The following is a 17,212-nucleotide window of genomic DNA, read 5'->3' as shown; positions in this document are numbered from 1 at the left end:
CCCTTGTTTAATATATCACAACGTAAACAAAAAAATACTGAAAATCAGTGTCATGGTTCTAATGCTTTAGTTTTGTGAGCACCATTAAAAATGACTGCTAAATATATAATTTGCTTTAAAAATATTTGCAATTCAGTTTTTGTGAAGGAAACTTCATATAATATTTGGCTAAATTATATATAGTTTATATATATTATATATAGTTTTATAATCCTTACAATAATTCCTTAAGCTTTTATTTTATAACTTATATTTTATTTTTTCCACTTTATGGATGAGAAAACTGAAACTTACAGAGATTAAGAAATTTATCCAAAGTCACAGATGTAAAAAGTGAAAACTCTGCATTGTAACCCAGGTCCAGTGGATTCCTCATGGTATTAAACTCTCTTCTGTACTACCTAGGATTAATGTGATGATACAATGAGCTGAGAGTGCATGTCAAGTGCCTGGGATCTAATGGTGCTCAATGTATTATTTCATTATACATCTAGGAAATGCCTCCTGAGTCAAAGCCCATTGTCCTCTCCCCATTGATACCCTGAAATATCAAGTCACAACAGTGGTTTCCATTTATCATCTTTTAATGTGGCCGGCCTGAAAACTCAGAGCCTATTCCACTCATTACTGTTAATCTGGGTAGCTAGGTGCTTAGAATATTTTAATGTGGAGTGTTTAATCTTCTTATGCACTAGTTAGCCACAGACTGCACCTCTGTCAACCTGGGCAAATGTCTGCCTGAAGTCACAAAGCATTTTGAAAAGTGTTGAGGATGACTCAGCACCATCATCACTGCCCACTGCAAACCCCTTGTTCTCAGCATCCTTTGGAGAATAGGTCAGCAGCATTTTCTTCATTTACAAAAGAGGCAAATTCATGACTCCCCAGCATGGCTTCAGTTTTAGTAAGGATTTCCTCAGAAACAAATTAGGCCAACTTATTTTAAACATCTTTTGAAGCCTGAGAAAATAAAAAGAAGCAAATGGAAGGATAAGTCCAGGAAGGGATGAAGTCATATGTTGAGGAATATGCCCAAAGTTGAATGAAAAAAGTTAACACTAACCATGAGTATATTTTGCATCTGTAATTGACACATTGAACAAGGGAATACTCATGGGATGTAATAATAGAAGTCATTTTATTTTGGGGTCCCCAATGTTTGTTTAAAATACCTTAATGTCAGTGGTCCTTACCCTGCCCTCTAAATGAAAATGGGTATTCTCATAACTTTCCATTTACAGGAAATGAAAAGTCTGACAATCAATTATAATCACAAATACAGTCCCAATGTATTAATAAAAATTGCTCAGTCCCACATGTTAGTCAAAATTCTGAACACATTCCAGATGAAAGATTCTCTTTTTTCTACTATGGGGTCTTCAGATAGGACATCTGCTTTGGGGGAAGTGGATGCCATAGACTTCTCTTATCATCTTTTTCCTATTTACTAGTTGGATCTTCCAACTAGTAAACTTGGATCCTTCCAAGTTTGGAGCATAAGAGGGAAATAAGAAAAGGAGACAAGGGAAGTTCTTACTGAACTGGGATTGTTGTGTTTTTTGCCCTCCGAGCCTGACATATAATAACAATGATAATAACCAAAAAGGAAGAGAATTACTGGCAAATAGTGCTGATTATGTATAGAAATAGTTTTAAGTGTTTTACTTATAATTTTTAAAATCTTCATAACTATGGCAAAGAGAAGTAAAGTAACTTGCCTAGGGTTACATCGCTAGCAAACAGTGGATCTGGGATTTTAATGCAGCCAGAAAATGTCTGGGTCGAGTTTTTCCCTCATGAACACTTTCATGGGTCTTTGGAAGTTTCCCCTTCTGGGCCTAAGTCTCCTATGATGTGGATGATGCATTTCTTTAGCGTCAAGTTTTACAGCAGCCCACCCTACATGGAGGGTTGTCTTGACAGGTGTTACAATGGCTCTAGAATGAATCTTTTGCCTTAACAAACTGTGAGAGTGCAGGCTAACCCAGATGAAGCCACTTCTGACTTAAGAACCAATTTGCCATGTTATCTCATTGGTTAAGCTTCTTAGGTGAGAGTCAAATTCCAGTGTAATGACCTCCTAAACCCAAGGAAGTTATGTTAAGCTCTAGGTGCAGTCCCATTGACGTTTCTTTTGCTAATTGTAGGTGATATGTAAGACTTCTCAACCCCTCTTCAAAGAAATTCTCCCCTTTTCTAAATCTTCAGTCATCCAACTTTTGTATACCAGCATTATAGTTATAGATAAGATTTAGGATCCTGAAGTTGGTTCTTGGTAATTTATTTGAATATTGCACACGTGGTCTAGCCTCCTTTGGAATCTCATTTTTATATCTTGGTGTCTTAGGACCTCCAATATAGCATTTTGTGCACATATTTCCACCTATAATGTATTTTACATTAGCACATGGCAAGATTTGATTTTCTCTTTTTTTAAACGTCTCACTCTGAAATTGCATATCTTTATGGCAAATTAGAAAACTAATTCAATGAAAACCTTTATTTTGCTAAAATTTTTAAATACATGTATACACACATAAATCATATTTGTATGTATATATGTATCTATAGACATGTGGATGATGCATAATGAACATATTATGTGTATGTAGACACATACATACAAATATAGATACATATTATGTATCTGTATTTTGAAATATATGAAATTCATTATTTGGAGGCACTTTGGGAATCATTTTCCTCAAATTTTGAAAATTTTTTTAACTCTTGATATGCTAGAGAGTATATTAGACTAGAAGTCAGAAAAACTGTTCTAGTAATTTTAATAACAAGAATTAGCTCATAAAAATAATTTTCAAATAATTAAAGCTTTATAATTATCCATTACATTTCTAAATTTACATTTACAACTCACAGTCCATTTGCACACACATTATTGCATGTCATTTTAGTTCTGCATGCAAAAAGTCACTTAGTTCTGCTCCTTGGGCTTCATGTTTGACCTCTTTTTCTTCATCTGTCAAATACTTTAGAGTCTCAGGGATGAGTAAGACAGCTGAAATGCTTGTTCAAAGATTAAACTCAGGAGGGCCTCTTGTGTGTTTCATAGGATCTGATCTGGGTCCTTCCATGTCCACTTCCTGATAGGACTCATTTATCCCACACCCAGCTGTCCATTTTGTCTTGTGAAGAAGAGATAAAGGGAAAGGCTGAAGTCAGCTCTCTGTATAGCATAAAATCATTCTTTCTCCTCAGTCCCAGGATTCTGAGGTCCAGAATTGAGAAGTTTCTTGACAAGGCCAATAATGTCTTTACTTTGCACTATCAGATGGTTCATTGAGACCTTTAGCCTGTAACGCCCTCTTCTTATACCTTCGTCTCCTTAAAACTGTGTTGGAAACCTGAAGTGTCTCTTCAACAAAGACATTCCTGAGTTACCAAGCCAGAGTTAAATACTTCCACCTTTTGCCTCAATTCCTCTGTATAATTTTCCCATACTCTTGTTAATTTCTTACTCCTGCCCCAAGAATGGCTGCATTGAATATTTTTGATCTGTCATGTAATGGTTTATTTATCCCATATCAGTAATATTGCTTTGTAACTGCATCTTTATTTGTTTTTTTTTTTTTTTTCCTTAGAATAAGTACTTTTTTAGACAGATACTGAGTCTTGATATATGCTTATTCCTAATGCAATAACTGGCACTTAGTAATTGCTCAATAAATGCTTGTTGACCAACTACATGAATGGATGAATGGATAAATGGTCCTGTTGTTTAACCCTGTTTTAAACTCAGCACATTGTATTGTATCTCTTAAAAAGCTGGGAGCTTTTGGAGAATACAGATTATTTAAATTTTTATAGCTCTAAATTTTAAATCTCTATATATACCCAATTTACCATTCATGGAGTGTATTTTGGCAAGTGAGGGATGGGTAAATGAATGAACAAATGTGTACAGTCCTATCATGCAACACTTCGCAATACCACACCCCCACCCGGAAAAAAAAGACTCCTTTGATTATGAGGATCATTTTACTGTGAACAGTAGAACAACAGAACCTTTCAGCTCTTACTCTGCTTTCAAAAGAACATGCTATTTTAATGAAACATTTAGGTCAAAATTTTATTTGTATGAATCATCTCTCACTCTGCCACACACAACTTTTTCTGAGGATGAATTGGCTATATAAGCCAATGTCTTATAAATATCTATATAAGCATTTTCTAAACTCCAAAGCACTCTAACTGTGTACAAGCCCCTGATACATGAAAAAAATATTCCTATGTCTTTGGAGGGATAGGATGGTTTGAGAAGAAAATCTTTAGAGTTCTTGAGGTCACTTTTCAAGTTCTTTGTAGTTACATATTTATACAAACAATCTTAGGTGTAAGTGTTCAGCATATTTAGCTAATGTTCTCAGAATATTCTGGAATGAAATATGTCAAGATTCTAAAGTGAGAAACAGATGACCAAGGAAGATTAAGAGATTTGAAGACATCAGCCTGTCTTAGTGTCAGAAATCTGGTAATAATAGAAGACAAAACAGAAACACACATTTCTACCTTTCTTTATCCCATGCTGAGCACCGTAGAAGTTGAAACACACCTTATTTATGCACCTGTCATATTTTGTTTTTAAAACACCAAGACCCATTGATAGTTTTGTCTCTTAAGAGGTCATGTTTTTAATGGTCAGCATTGCAAATCCCCGAATCCTGGTCTAGTCACATATCATTAATCTACAGGTATAAACATCCTGTATAGATGAATGGGAGAGAAGGGAGGAGGGAAAGCTTTACCTTTAGGGGAATTTGTCTCCAACTTCTATCTTAAATCTTTGCTTAGAGAGCTAAGTTGTCTCTTGAGAGAATTCTAATGTTCTCCCTTGATTTTTGACTTAAGAATTAACTAAGAGTTAGACATGAGAGTGTCCTTTCCCCTAGTGTTTATTCTGGTTCTAGCTGGGCTTCTAAGGAGGTGGCCTCCTACTCTTTTGAGTAGGAGGTAGGCCCAAACTCTGCTATGCCACAGTGTACACATTGAATGTTAAAAAAAGGTAAGAAGGAGAATGAAGACTTCGAGGAAAGAAGAATTTTAAATCCCTTTCCTTCTCTACCTACTGTGGTGGGTTCCTTGACCCATGTTAGATCTTGTCTTCTTTAGAAGTAGAGCGAAGTGGTAGACAAAACATGAGGTTAGGATTTTCAATAACCACACTTAAGTGGAAGGCTCTTTCGAGACCATCTAGTCTAGTGGTTGTCAATCTTTGCTAGCACTGAAACTCGCAGGGAAATAACCATTTCCTGTTCATATTCCCAAGACCCTAAAAGATGTCTCATCAGTAAATCAGAATGATAAATGATCTCAACTGCAGAGTACATCCCTTTGGTAGAGAAAACCAAATATTAGATTCTTGGTGGAACTATACAGTTTGAGAAAGATCTTTGGGTAAATGTGGCACTTCCTCTCTTCACATTAAATCATGGATCCAATGCAACTTTCTCATTTTACCAATGAGAAAAGTGTGGTCTAAAGTGTTAAAATGAGTTTTCCAAAGTTCCACAGATAGATCAATGGGAACACTAAACTAAAATCCAAGGTTCTAACTTCTATTTCAATGTTTTTTGCTTGTCATCCAATAGGATTAAAGAATAATTTATGTTCCCATGGCATCTGTCTTCAGTAGTCTTTTTTGTTTGGCCTTGTAAAATCACTGTTAATATTCTTAGTTAAAACACTTACGAGAAGACCTTAGTGTCAGAAATCAGGTAATAATAGAAGACAAAACAGAAACACACATTTCCACCTTTCTTTATCTCATGCTGAGCACCGCAGAAGTTGAAACACACCGTATTTATGCACCCGTCATATTTCGTGCATATGTTGTGTGTTCTAATTAGTAGCTTTCTTGCAAACTGTGATATAATGATCTGAGGAGAATCTATATCTATTATCTGTGAATTAGGCAAGATACTAACACTGTTTCAAAGATGTGACTACCAAGAGCATTTCATGGCAGCAAGCACATGGCCAAAATTAGCTTAAAATTGTGGTTATCTGACACAAGTCCAGTGTACCTTCTGTACTCTGATGCTGCTGCATATCGTATTTTGTTTCAAACAAGAAAACTGATCATGGAGATTGATGATATAAGTTTATTTTTATGATGACTTTATCCATAATCACTCATACAGCATTTTAGGGCTTAGTGATGCCTTAAAAATAGATCAACCAAATAAAGTTGCTCTAAAAAGCTTACAAATCACAGACAAAAATTTTAGTGTGATAGGAGTACTGAATTCTGTATTTTCTTATAAAAGAAAGAGCATACATGGACACCAGAGTCAGCCAGAGTCTTGCTGAGATCTCAGAGATGCTGCTGTCTAGTTGGTTGACTTTTAGCCAAGTTGCTTAACCTCTCTCAGGCTCTGTTTTCTCCACTACAAAATGAGCATAATGCTCCTACTTATGTTTATTGTGGGGACTAGTAATAATGTGTCCGGAATAGTGCCTTGCATATTTAATTGCTCAATAAATCATATCTGTGGTTTTTATGGTGATTATTAATGTTATCAGTATGCCTATATTATCTCTGAGAATACAATGAAAGAGATAAAAGATAAAGCATGGCTTATTAAAATCCTTCCCCCCCTTTTAGACTAATCAGTTTTCGTTATCAAAGGAGTGGAGCAGTATTATTGGTGAAAGTAAAGCACTGTATTATTTTTAAAAGCCCATTAGAAGTAAATTTACAGGAATTACAACAAACATATAACAGTTAACTAGAGATAAATTTCTTTTGTAGAAAGAAGTGCCTAGAAAATAGCTTAGAATGTCAAACTTTTGACTCCTCGAGAAAATTGTTTTATTTCTCTGCACTTCAGTTTTTGATGTGATAAGAAGGCCTCTAAGATCTGTCCCTTTCAACCCAACATTCTGGAGTTCTATGAAACACTCTAGAGAGAATCACCATCACTAGCTTGTAGTCTGGAAACAGAGACAAATAAACAGTCATTCTATACCTTGACTCATGTGATTTCACAGGAGTACAGCATGTATCAGGGTTAATTAGGAGCCTGGAAGAGAACAGTCAGCCTATGGGTTATAAGAGTTCTCAGGTGGTTGTTATTGAAGCCTGGAAGGTCATATGCTGAGACAGCCTGGTGCCAAAAATGTAGTCTTTAGAGTAATAAAAAAGGAAAAGGATAATTTCTTATCCTTTGATAAGAGTAGAAATTATGTACGTAGTTTTCTGCAGCATTGCACCAACAAAGCATTCTCTCTCTGCTATGATTATAAATAAGGTAATAAACATTGATAATAAACATGTCAGCTAGTATATATACATACTGGCACATAATAAATTGAATATAATATCATTTTTACTTATTTGCAGCAAAACCAAGGCAGATGCCCAGCCCAGAATTGTTCAGTGGAAGCCCCTGCTTGGATGCCTGTCCACCACTGTACTGTAAGTTTGATTATTCCAAGATTGGCCAGATGGAAGGATAAATGCTTTTATATTTTGGAATAATCTTAGTGGAATGAGCCAGAATGCTCTCTGAAATTTTGGAGTACAGCAAATATTTTGCAAGGAGAAAGAATAACCTTTTAGAAAGCTTTGCAATGTAAAAAATACCAGTGATTAGGGATTCCATGCATTTTGTTGGAGTCAGGATAACTTGGAAAGGATTACTTTAAATGGATTATTGATGAGTTAGAGTTGGAAGGTCATTAAAATGAATATATTTGCACATATATTTTTCAGGATAGCTGCATATTCAGCAATATTTGATTTTAGATGCCTTGAAGAAGGATGCTTTCTCTTTTGTCACTGTGTCAACTGCTTAATAGTGATGAGCACACAAACTTGCAATTTTCAAGTCTTCCTGGTGTAATAATAGTCTCTGCATTTGCGTAATATCTTCTACCAGAGAATTTTCCAGTGCCTTAGAAACAAACAGGTACTATGTCATTATCCTTGTGCTACAGATGGGAGATTTAAATGTAAAGGGAGTAAGAATAGTGCATCAATTGTAGCGCTGGGAACGGATCCCAGACATCCTACCTCTCCTTTCATGTACTCATGCTAGTACTCTATGCTCTGAAGGGTGTGAAGAAAGTGGCTGAATGTATGATATTCTGTAATACATGGATTGCCTAAAAGAAATGACAGTGATATCTCTTGGAATTATGTATACTGTAAATGACAGTTTGGCTCTCATGAAATAATTTGTGTATGATGGAAATAAGAAATTAGAAAGTTACCTTTTGGACATTCTCATTTGACTCCCCTTGTAGGCAATGGAAAAGTAATATGTGGCGCTTCCTAAATATCCTTATCTATTGTTGAGGCACTGGGTGCTGAAAGATACGACTGGACTAACATAGCATATCTTACAACTACGTTAGCAGTAAGCCTGGTGGAACCTGATTTTCACTCAGATTGTGTAAGAGATTACGTTTTTCCCTCAGTTTTTGTTTATCTGTGGCAGGAAGAGAAAGTGGGATCACCTTTAGTGAAGGAGAGATGATGATGCTAAATTTTGGAGGTATTCCTGCAGTGCAGAGGGAGCCCAGACATGCTGGAGACTCAGAGAATAAAAATGTTAACATTTTGAGCAGATGGTCAGAGGAGAGTACATGCTTAGGGACTACTTATGAAAGAGAAAGGATGTGGTTTTCTGTTTTGTTTTGGTTTTATTTTGAGACAGAGTTTTACTCTGTTGCCCAGGCTGGAGTGTAGTGGCATGATCTTGGCTCACTGCAGCCTCCGCCTCCTGAGCTCAAGTGATTCTTGTGCCTTGGCCTCCCCAAGTAGCTGGGATTACAGGTGCATGCCACCAAGCCCAGCTAAATTTTTTTGTATTTTTGGTAGATATGAGGTTTTGCCCTGTTGAACAGGCTTATCTTGAACTGAGAAAGGATGTGTTTTAATAATTTTATTATTTGTTCATAAATAGAACACTTCTTTTATTGTATCCCCAGTGATATCATTTCATAATTACTGATTCCTACATCTGTTTCTCCATGGAGACAATGTATTCTTTGGGGTCCTGGTATATCCACAGCTAGTAAAATCCCTGGTACATGGCAGAAATTCTGGGAAGTTAAGTTTCAATGAGTGAATATCCTATATGTTGATTTTCTCTTTAGTAAGTTTTTAAAAATTATTTTACAGCTCTCAGATTTCTTGGTAAAGAGGATTAATAATGGTATTTTACCATCTTAGACTGTAGTTTCTATTTCTCCTCTTCATCGTTCTATAACACTTTTCTCTTAAGAGAATACCATAGAATACATGTTTTCAGGAATTTTGTTTCCAAGCTACAAAATTTAGTAATTTCATTCAGCTGTGTCTAGTACCATGCCAATTGCTAGAAATATAAACATGAATAAGGCAGTAATCCTATGTAAATCAAATACACTCATGTATAACATCAATAAGAATTTCTGATCCTTTAATATACTGGTAATTTCAGCCCAAAATATTAATATAAGAACTTTCACATTTTATTACTTTGTGCAGTCTTGTTGCAAGGAAGTGCATGATTAGGATTCTGTCTTTTGAATTATTATAAATCGTTCATCCTTCATTATTCCCTTGGAGTTGAACCCCTTGGGATCTGGGAATCCCAGATTAGGTCCTAGTTCTATTGTAGAACCTTAGGAACAAATAAACAACTACATTTAAGATTCTTCCTGAAGATCACAAGTCAGAGTGCCACCATTAAAGTCTTATTCTCAGTGCTGTGGTCAGGTGAGAGAACGGAAAGTAGATGTTTCTTTTTCATTTCTGTCATAGAACTGGGGGCTATTGGTTTCATAAATTTCCTTTGCTATTTACATAAAAGTAATTATATCTCCCAGTGAAACACATATTTTCTGAAGGAGTTGTGCAGCACATACTGATCTGCTTTCTCTGCAGAGAACCCCCAATCCACAGAGGTGTGCTCCCAGTGGTCATGTTTAGATTATGTGAGCCTACCTCTGGCCAGGACTGACTGATCCAGGGCATAGACATTTGATTCCAGCAGGACCAGTTGAATTTTTTTCCTGGGAATTTGGAATTTGTACTGGAGATATACCAAATACTGGTAGTCATCAATATTGAATGAATCATATGAGAGAATATTTTGGAAAAAGTTACGTGAACCTCAGTTGCTTAGACCTCTAAAGCTGCTTTGTATCTGCCCTTCTTAGGTATTATGTACTCAAAAGTCTCTTGGATTCTGTGAAATGGTCTCAATAACTTGTTAATAATCAATGTGACTTCTTTCTCAATTATTTAGTTTTTTAAAATTTATTTATTTTGATAGGGTTTGTTCTTTGATTTACTTGCAACCAAAAGAAAAGAAAATAGTTTAATACTACTAGTCAGCAATGTTTATTGAGTCTCCCCTAGAGCTAGTGTAATAAGTAGTAGTCTCAGAAAAAAGCACTAACACTGGGATTTTGATAATTTATAATCTATTTATTTCAAATATCTGACTGTAGACAACACCTGGGTATATTTAAAACATGATGAAATAATTTGATAATAACTTAATTCACCTTATAGAATAAAAAATATGGGCAGTTGAGTCTACAATTAACATACACATTATATAACCGAAAGCTATGTATGATATGTATGAAATTCTGGTATTAATGTTCATTTTATCATCTCTCCAGAAATAGTGAAAATCTTTGCCTTGTGCTTAAGAGAAGTCTTGGCTGTCTTAAATTCTCCAAGGACTGAAGCAAGTTATAAATAAATTAATACATACTTACATGCCTAATAAATTGATAGTCTCTATTTCTCCACTGTCCTATTCTTGCTCTTTGTTCTATTCTGGAATGATTGTATCCTCATAATTAGACTGTATTACATTTTGCAAAAAAAGCCTTGGTTTTCATGTCTGCATTTGCCCCAAGTTCATTTTGAGTGCAGAGCTTTTATCATTGGATTTCTGGCTTCTCCAGATTGCTTTGCAAATGTCTGTCACCAGTTACATATTGCCTTGACAATGGCGTCTATTAATTACTTGTTCTCTCTCTTCCTGGATGGTTTTTTTTTTTTTTTTTTTTTTTTTAAGACTTGTCCTTTTAGTAGTAACTATAATGTACAGATTGGGTTTGAGCAGAAAAGAAATTTTACTCCCCAATAATTATTTAGAAACATGGACATAATTAAACTTTCTGATTACATGAAATATCTTTTCCCTAGTGAAAAGTGTGCCAGTTTAATTGTTTCTCCCCCATGTGTGGCTATATTAATCACTAGAATGATAGCCTTCCTTACCCTTACGTTTTAAATTTAAATTGATTATATACCTCATTGGTTTGTATGACTATGAATATGAACACAGTAGCTACCTGAGCTTCTGCCATCTGCAAACAATTGAGAAGATGCCCACAGTTTCTAGGACTCAGCTGAAGAAAGATAGCTCTCTGAATCTGAGTGAACTGGGCTAATAATTAGCATTTGGCACTTGGAATTAAAGAACTTTAGATTTGACCAGCTGTAAGAAGCTTGAGTGGCTGCTGCATTTTAGAGCATGTTTGTGAACCACTCAGTATGGCTATGGCCTATGTATAGATTTAATCATTTTGAGGAATATCCCCAAACCCAATTCTGAATCTCCTCAATTCTTAGTTATTAGGTATACTCAGAAATGGCTGTAATGTGTAATTTTATCAATTACACATACAAAATACAAATACACATGATTTGGCTACAAAAATTCTTTTTTGTTGCACATTTGCACACCCCTTAGTTACTGGAAATTAACGCTAGGAAAAGAGTTTCTAAAAGCTAAGTTGACTGCTATTATGGAACTTAAAGATATTGCTATATCTGTATGTTTCTATCACTATATAATACTATCAGCAGATATGTGAAATATTTTCAAATGTAAGCATTTATAAATTAGAACACTGAATTCTGAATATGGCAACTCTCATTTACTTATTCAAGAAGTAGTTGCTGAACATGTATTTTAACTGACCCTTGGATTTCTCAATGTATAGCAGAAAACAATATATATAAATAAATCATAATTATACTTGGCAACACATTATTTAATAATGGTCTATAAAAAGCACTATAAATTTTCAAAATGGGAAGTTGCCTTAAGATGGATTTTGGAAGACAAAAGATGCAATATTTGGTCATAGTTAAGAGTACATCCTTTAGAATTGAATGAGATTTGTGTTAAAGTATTAACTCTTCCACTAGTCAGTGGAAAGAGTAAAGTATTACTCTTCTCCTAGTAAGCTGTATGACCTTGGACAATTTACCTAATCTGAGTTTATGCACACAACAGGATATTTTGAGATTTACATGAAATAATGCATAGTAAGTGTTAACATAGCACCTGGCACATAGTTAAGTGCTTAGTAATTGCTGGAAGGAAAGAAAGAAAAGGATAGATCATTCCAGAAGGGAGTGCATGGGGCAGGATAAATTGGTGAAAAAGAACGTAAAAAACAGACAATAACCCAATAGTAAATCACGGGTACTCATTTAGACCCTTTTAGGAGAACCTTTTCTGGAAAAAGTTTCTAGGAGCTAATGTACAACTCTTTAAGACTTTGAAAGCAGAATCTTGCGATTTTTGAAAAAAAAAAAAAAAAAAAAACTTTTTGTTCTCTGACAGGCAGGAACCGATGATATAGGAGTGTCATATTAATGAGAGCTATTTATATTCTCAGTCATTTTCATTTTTGTTTGTATACAGCCATTTTCAAGGAGTGGGGCCAGGTTTTCCTTTTCGTTTAAAAACACTTTAACATCTTCCTACTATGTGTCTCTAGATTATGAAAGTAATTTCTTTCTTTTATGGGAAATCAGTAAAAACAGATGCTTCTCTTAGAAACCAGAGAAGATGTTCTTTTAAAGTGTTAATTGTTCCAGCATGTTCTCCGAGACTGCCTCATATTACCCACAGTCAGGATCATTCAATCTAATTGAGACCAGTTAATACAATGTGCACAAGCTATTCTGCAGTAATCCTAAAAGTTTTTTTTCTTTTTTTTTTTGTAGCTCCTCCCAACCGTTTTGTTCCCAGAATGCATTGTGTGACCTAATTTGGTATACACCCTACATAAATACCCAGACCATGGCACTCAGAAGCATATAACCCAGTTATAAAATAGTGTTGTGTCTGCTCTCTGGGTGTTTCCAGAGCTTCTATGACGACAGCACCCTCTGGACTAACTCTGCAGCTGGGAAATTCGACCCAGAATGGCTTTGAAGAGTTGTCTTTCCAAAGACTACATACAATTTTTATTTTTTAGGGCAAGGTTTTCATGCTATCAGCAGTCCCCTTATAAATTGAAGCCAGGATATTATCAGATAATCATAGCTTTAAGAAAATTGCAGAAAATTGCAGCGTACAGGAACTTAAATTGGTGGGCAGTGGGATTAGAGTACATTTGGCCATATGGGTGGTAGCCATAGGATTGGAAAAGAATCCAGAGGGGAAATTATCTCAGAAAAGGCATGATGTTCTTTAAGAAATGTGAGTTCTGTGGAGTGTCTCTAATTTCATTTTTGCTGTAGTCAGGGGCTCTTAATCAATGAAAGTACAAAGAAGATGAGATTGATAGTATGGATATGTTGCTCTTTTCCCTAAGCTCTGCCCCTTATAGTATTTTAAACTTACACCGGTTTCCTCTCTAGTTTTAAAGACTCTGTTGGGAACGGCAATACTCATATAAAACAATTTTGTTACACTGATCTTTGAAATATGCCCAGAAAGGGAACCCACAGTATTTATGGAGGGGGGCATTGGTTCATGGGAAAGATGAAAGGGCACTCCCAGTGCGCACACATAAAACCTACACAGTAAATAAAACAGAAGACACATAGACATGTATTCAGCATGCCCTGAGCAAAGAAATGGAGGATGCAAGCCCTAAGGTTGCTGGCAAGATCTGCGAAACTAAATGGAGGAATAGTGAATAGACACACAGTAAAATTGAGGTCATCAAAGTTTATGCTCAGTGCCCCCAGCTTCCTCTTTCTGTAATTTTTAATATTTTCCCTAGAATTTCCTCTTTATTCAACTTGACTGATTTGGGGACCTCAATATTCACCCACCTCTTTCTACTTTCTCTCTTTTTTTTGCCATTCAGCCAAAGATCTGATAGAACACAGAATGAATATAAAACTTTATGACATTCTTCCTATGGGTATTTGGGATTTTTTTGTTAATGTATCTCTTATTGTTGGTTTCCACCAGTTTTTTTTTTTTTTTTTTTTTTTTTTTTTTTTTTTTATGCTCTAACAGGTTCTCTGGAATATAATTCACGTACCATACAATTCACCTATTTATAGTACACAATTCAATGATTGTTAGTTCTTTCACAGAGTTGTACAACTGTCACTCCCATCAATTTTGGGACATTTCTGGGAAATTTTCATGACCCTAAAAGAAACCCCACATCCATTAGCAGTCATTTCCCATTCTCCTCCCAGCTCTTATAAATCACTAATCTACTTTCTGTTTCTATGGATTTGCCCTTTCTAGATATTTCCTATAAGTGGAAGTATGTAATATGCAGACTTTGTGACCGGCTTTTTTCACTTAGCCTAATGTTTCCAAGGTTCATCCATGTTGTACCATGCATTATTTTTCATTGTATGGGTATACCTTATTTTGTTTATCCATTCATCAGTTGATAGACATTTGGATTGTTTCCACTTTTTGATGTTATGAATAATGCTACTATGAATATTTTGTGCAAGTTTTACATGGACATGTACTTTCAATTCTCTTGGGTATATGCCTAGGAGTGAAATTTTTGGGTCATATGCTAACTCTATGTTTAACTTTTTGAGGTACTCTCAAACTGTTTCCCATAACATTTGCACCATTTTACATTCCTTCTAGCAATATATGAAGGTTTTAATTTTTCTACAGTTTCACAAACACTCATTATTACCTATCTTTTGTATTATAACAATCCTAATAGATGTCAGGTAGTATCTCATTTTGGTTTTGATTTTGAATTATCTATTGATTAGTGATGTCACCATGTTTTCATGTACTTGTTACCACTTATCTTCTTTGTCAAAATGTCTATTAAGATCCTTCACCTATTTTTTAATGCTTTTGTCTTTTTATTATTGAGTTGTAAGAGTTCTTTATATGTTCTGGTTATTAGTCCCTTATCAGATATGTGATTTGCAGATATTTTCTCCTGTTCTGTGGGTTATCTTTTTACTTTTTGGTAATGGCATTTGAAGCATAACATTTTACATTTTCATAAAGTCTTATTTATCTTTTTTTGGTCATCTGTATTTTTGATGCTATATCTGAAAAGGCTTGGCATAACCCAAGGTCACAAAGATTTCCTTCTACATTTTCTTTTAAAAGTTTTATAGTTTTAACTTTTGCATTTAGGTCTGTCATCAATTTTGAGTTGGTCTTTGTATATAGTATATATGGATATCCAAGTGTCCCGGCATTGTTTGTTGAAAAATCTATTCTTTCCTCCATCGAGTTGTCTCTTCCCTTCTGTTGAAAATCAACTGACTGTAACTATAACTGTCTATTTATGGACTTTCAACTCTGTTTGAGTAATCTTTGTGTCTATCCTTTGCCAGTGCCACACTGTCTTGACTACTGTAGCTTTGTAGTAAGTTTGAAATTTGGTAGTGTGAGATGCCAACTCTGTTCTTTTCCAAGATTGTTTTGGCTATTCTGGGTCCCTTGCATTTTTGCATGCATTTTAGGATTAGCTTATGAATTTCTGCAAAAATCCTGCTGGGATTTTCATAGAGAGTTCACTGACTCTGTAGATCAATTTGAGGAATATTGCTTTGTTTATCAATATTAAATCTTCTGATCCATGAATGTCCTTCCATTTATTTGGGTCTTCTTTAAATTTTTCTAAAGTGTTTTATAGTTTTTGGGATACAAGTTTTGCCCTTCTTTTGCTAAATTTAATCTAAAGAATTTTATTCTTTTCAATGCTATTGTAAACAAAGTTGTTTTCTTAATTCCACTTTTACATTGGTCATTCTAGTGTATAGAAATAAAATGAGCTTTTGTTAATTGATCTTGTATCAGCAACCTTACCAAACTTACTAGTTCTAATAGCTTTTTAGATAATTTAATAGGATTTTCTATATGCTATATGAGACTATGTCACGTGCAAATAGAGAAAGTTTTACTTCTTCCTTTCTAATCTGGATGCCTTTTATTTAATTTTCTTGCCCAACTGATATGGCTAGAATCTTCAGTACAGTGTTAAATAAAATTAGTACGAGCAGACCTCCTTGACTTTAGATGGAAAGTATTCAGTCTTTCATCACTGAACATGATGTTAACTGTCCAAATTTTTGTAGATGTCCTTTATCAAGTTGAGGAAGTTCCCTTAATTACTAATGTTGGTTGTTTTATTATGAAAGGGGAATTTTGTTTGTTTCTTTTGATGTTTGTTTTTAATTCTTAAAACTTTCATTTGCTAAAATAACGTATTGGCTTTCTATTGAGAATATTGAGAAGTCCTTTTCTAGGATTCCTGAGAGCATAATCTACCTACTCATAATCCATGCCTGACTTTCTCTGGGCTATTTTTCTGTATACCACAGCACCATTAAAGATTCTGGGTTGCACATTTCTTGCAAGTGTTTAAAATACTTTCACAGACTGTATATTTACTCTGGGTTGAATAGGGAACATATTCTTACCTTGTTTGACAGACGAGGAAACTGAAACGCAGAGAAGTAAAATAACTTATTTTGGCATCATATCATCAGCACGTAGGGGAGCCAGAATGAGTTCTTTGGATTCCCAGTTTGGCTCTGTTTCTGATATTGTTTACTATCTCTATAGGCAAATTGATGCTCCTGAGTTTGCTGTAAAATGATGAATTTAGAAGAGGCTTTTTTTTTTTTTATTAGCTATTCTTTGTATCATGGAGGATGCCACATGGATTCTATGCATCACAGTTTGACAATATTGGAGTGTTGAACAACCATCTCAGCAGCCACAAAAGCACATTTGAAGGTCTTTCTTCACAGTATTGTTGGAACTGCTAATCTCATCTTACTTATTTGGAGAAGACCATGTATATAGCCACTGTATAAAGAGGGTTACAAGACTGACTATTTAGAAATTCAGCATGACCTACCATTCAGAACTGAAGGAATTTTAATAATGGGCTTTCTTTAAGGGGTTGCTAGTCTCTATCTTTCTGCTTCTTGGTTTCATCCTTTGTTGCAGTAATTGAATATGAAATGTTCTCCCAG

The 17,212-nt window shown here is 34.9% G+C and overlaps 1 protein-coding gene across 2 annotated transcripts in view; it reads left to right on the top strand.

Annotated features, from left to right (window-relative positions):
• Positions 1-17,212, top strand: part of DLG2 (discs large MAGUK scaffold protein 2) — a 2,095,027-nt gene that overhangs the window by 541,167 nt on the left and 1,536,648 nt on the right. For both annotated transcript variants that reach the window (XM_017850879.1, XM_017850882.1), the window contains one exon: positions 7,364-7,438. In XM_017850879.1, coding sequence (XP_017706368.1) covers positions 7,364-7,438 — 75 coding nt within the window. The remainder of the gene's footprint in view (positions 1-7,363; positions 7,439-17,212) is intronic.

This window comes from Rhinopithecus bieti, unplaced genomic scaffold (assembly GCF_001698545.2).
Source record: "Rhinopithecus bieti isolate Rb0 unplaced genomic scaffold, ASM169854v2 scaffold_30846, whole genome shotgun sequence".
NCBI lineage: Eukaryota > Metazoa > Chordata > Mammalia > Primates > Cercopithecidae > Rhinopithecus > Rhinopithecus bieti.
This window is presented reverse-complemented; position numbering and strand designations above follow the sequence as displayed.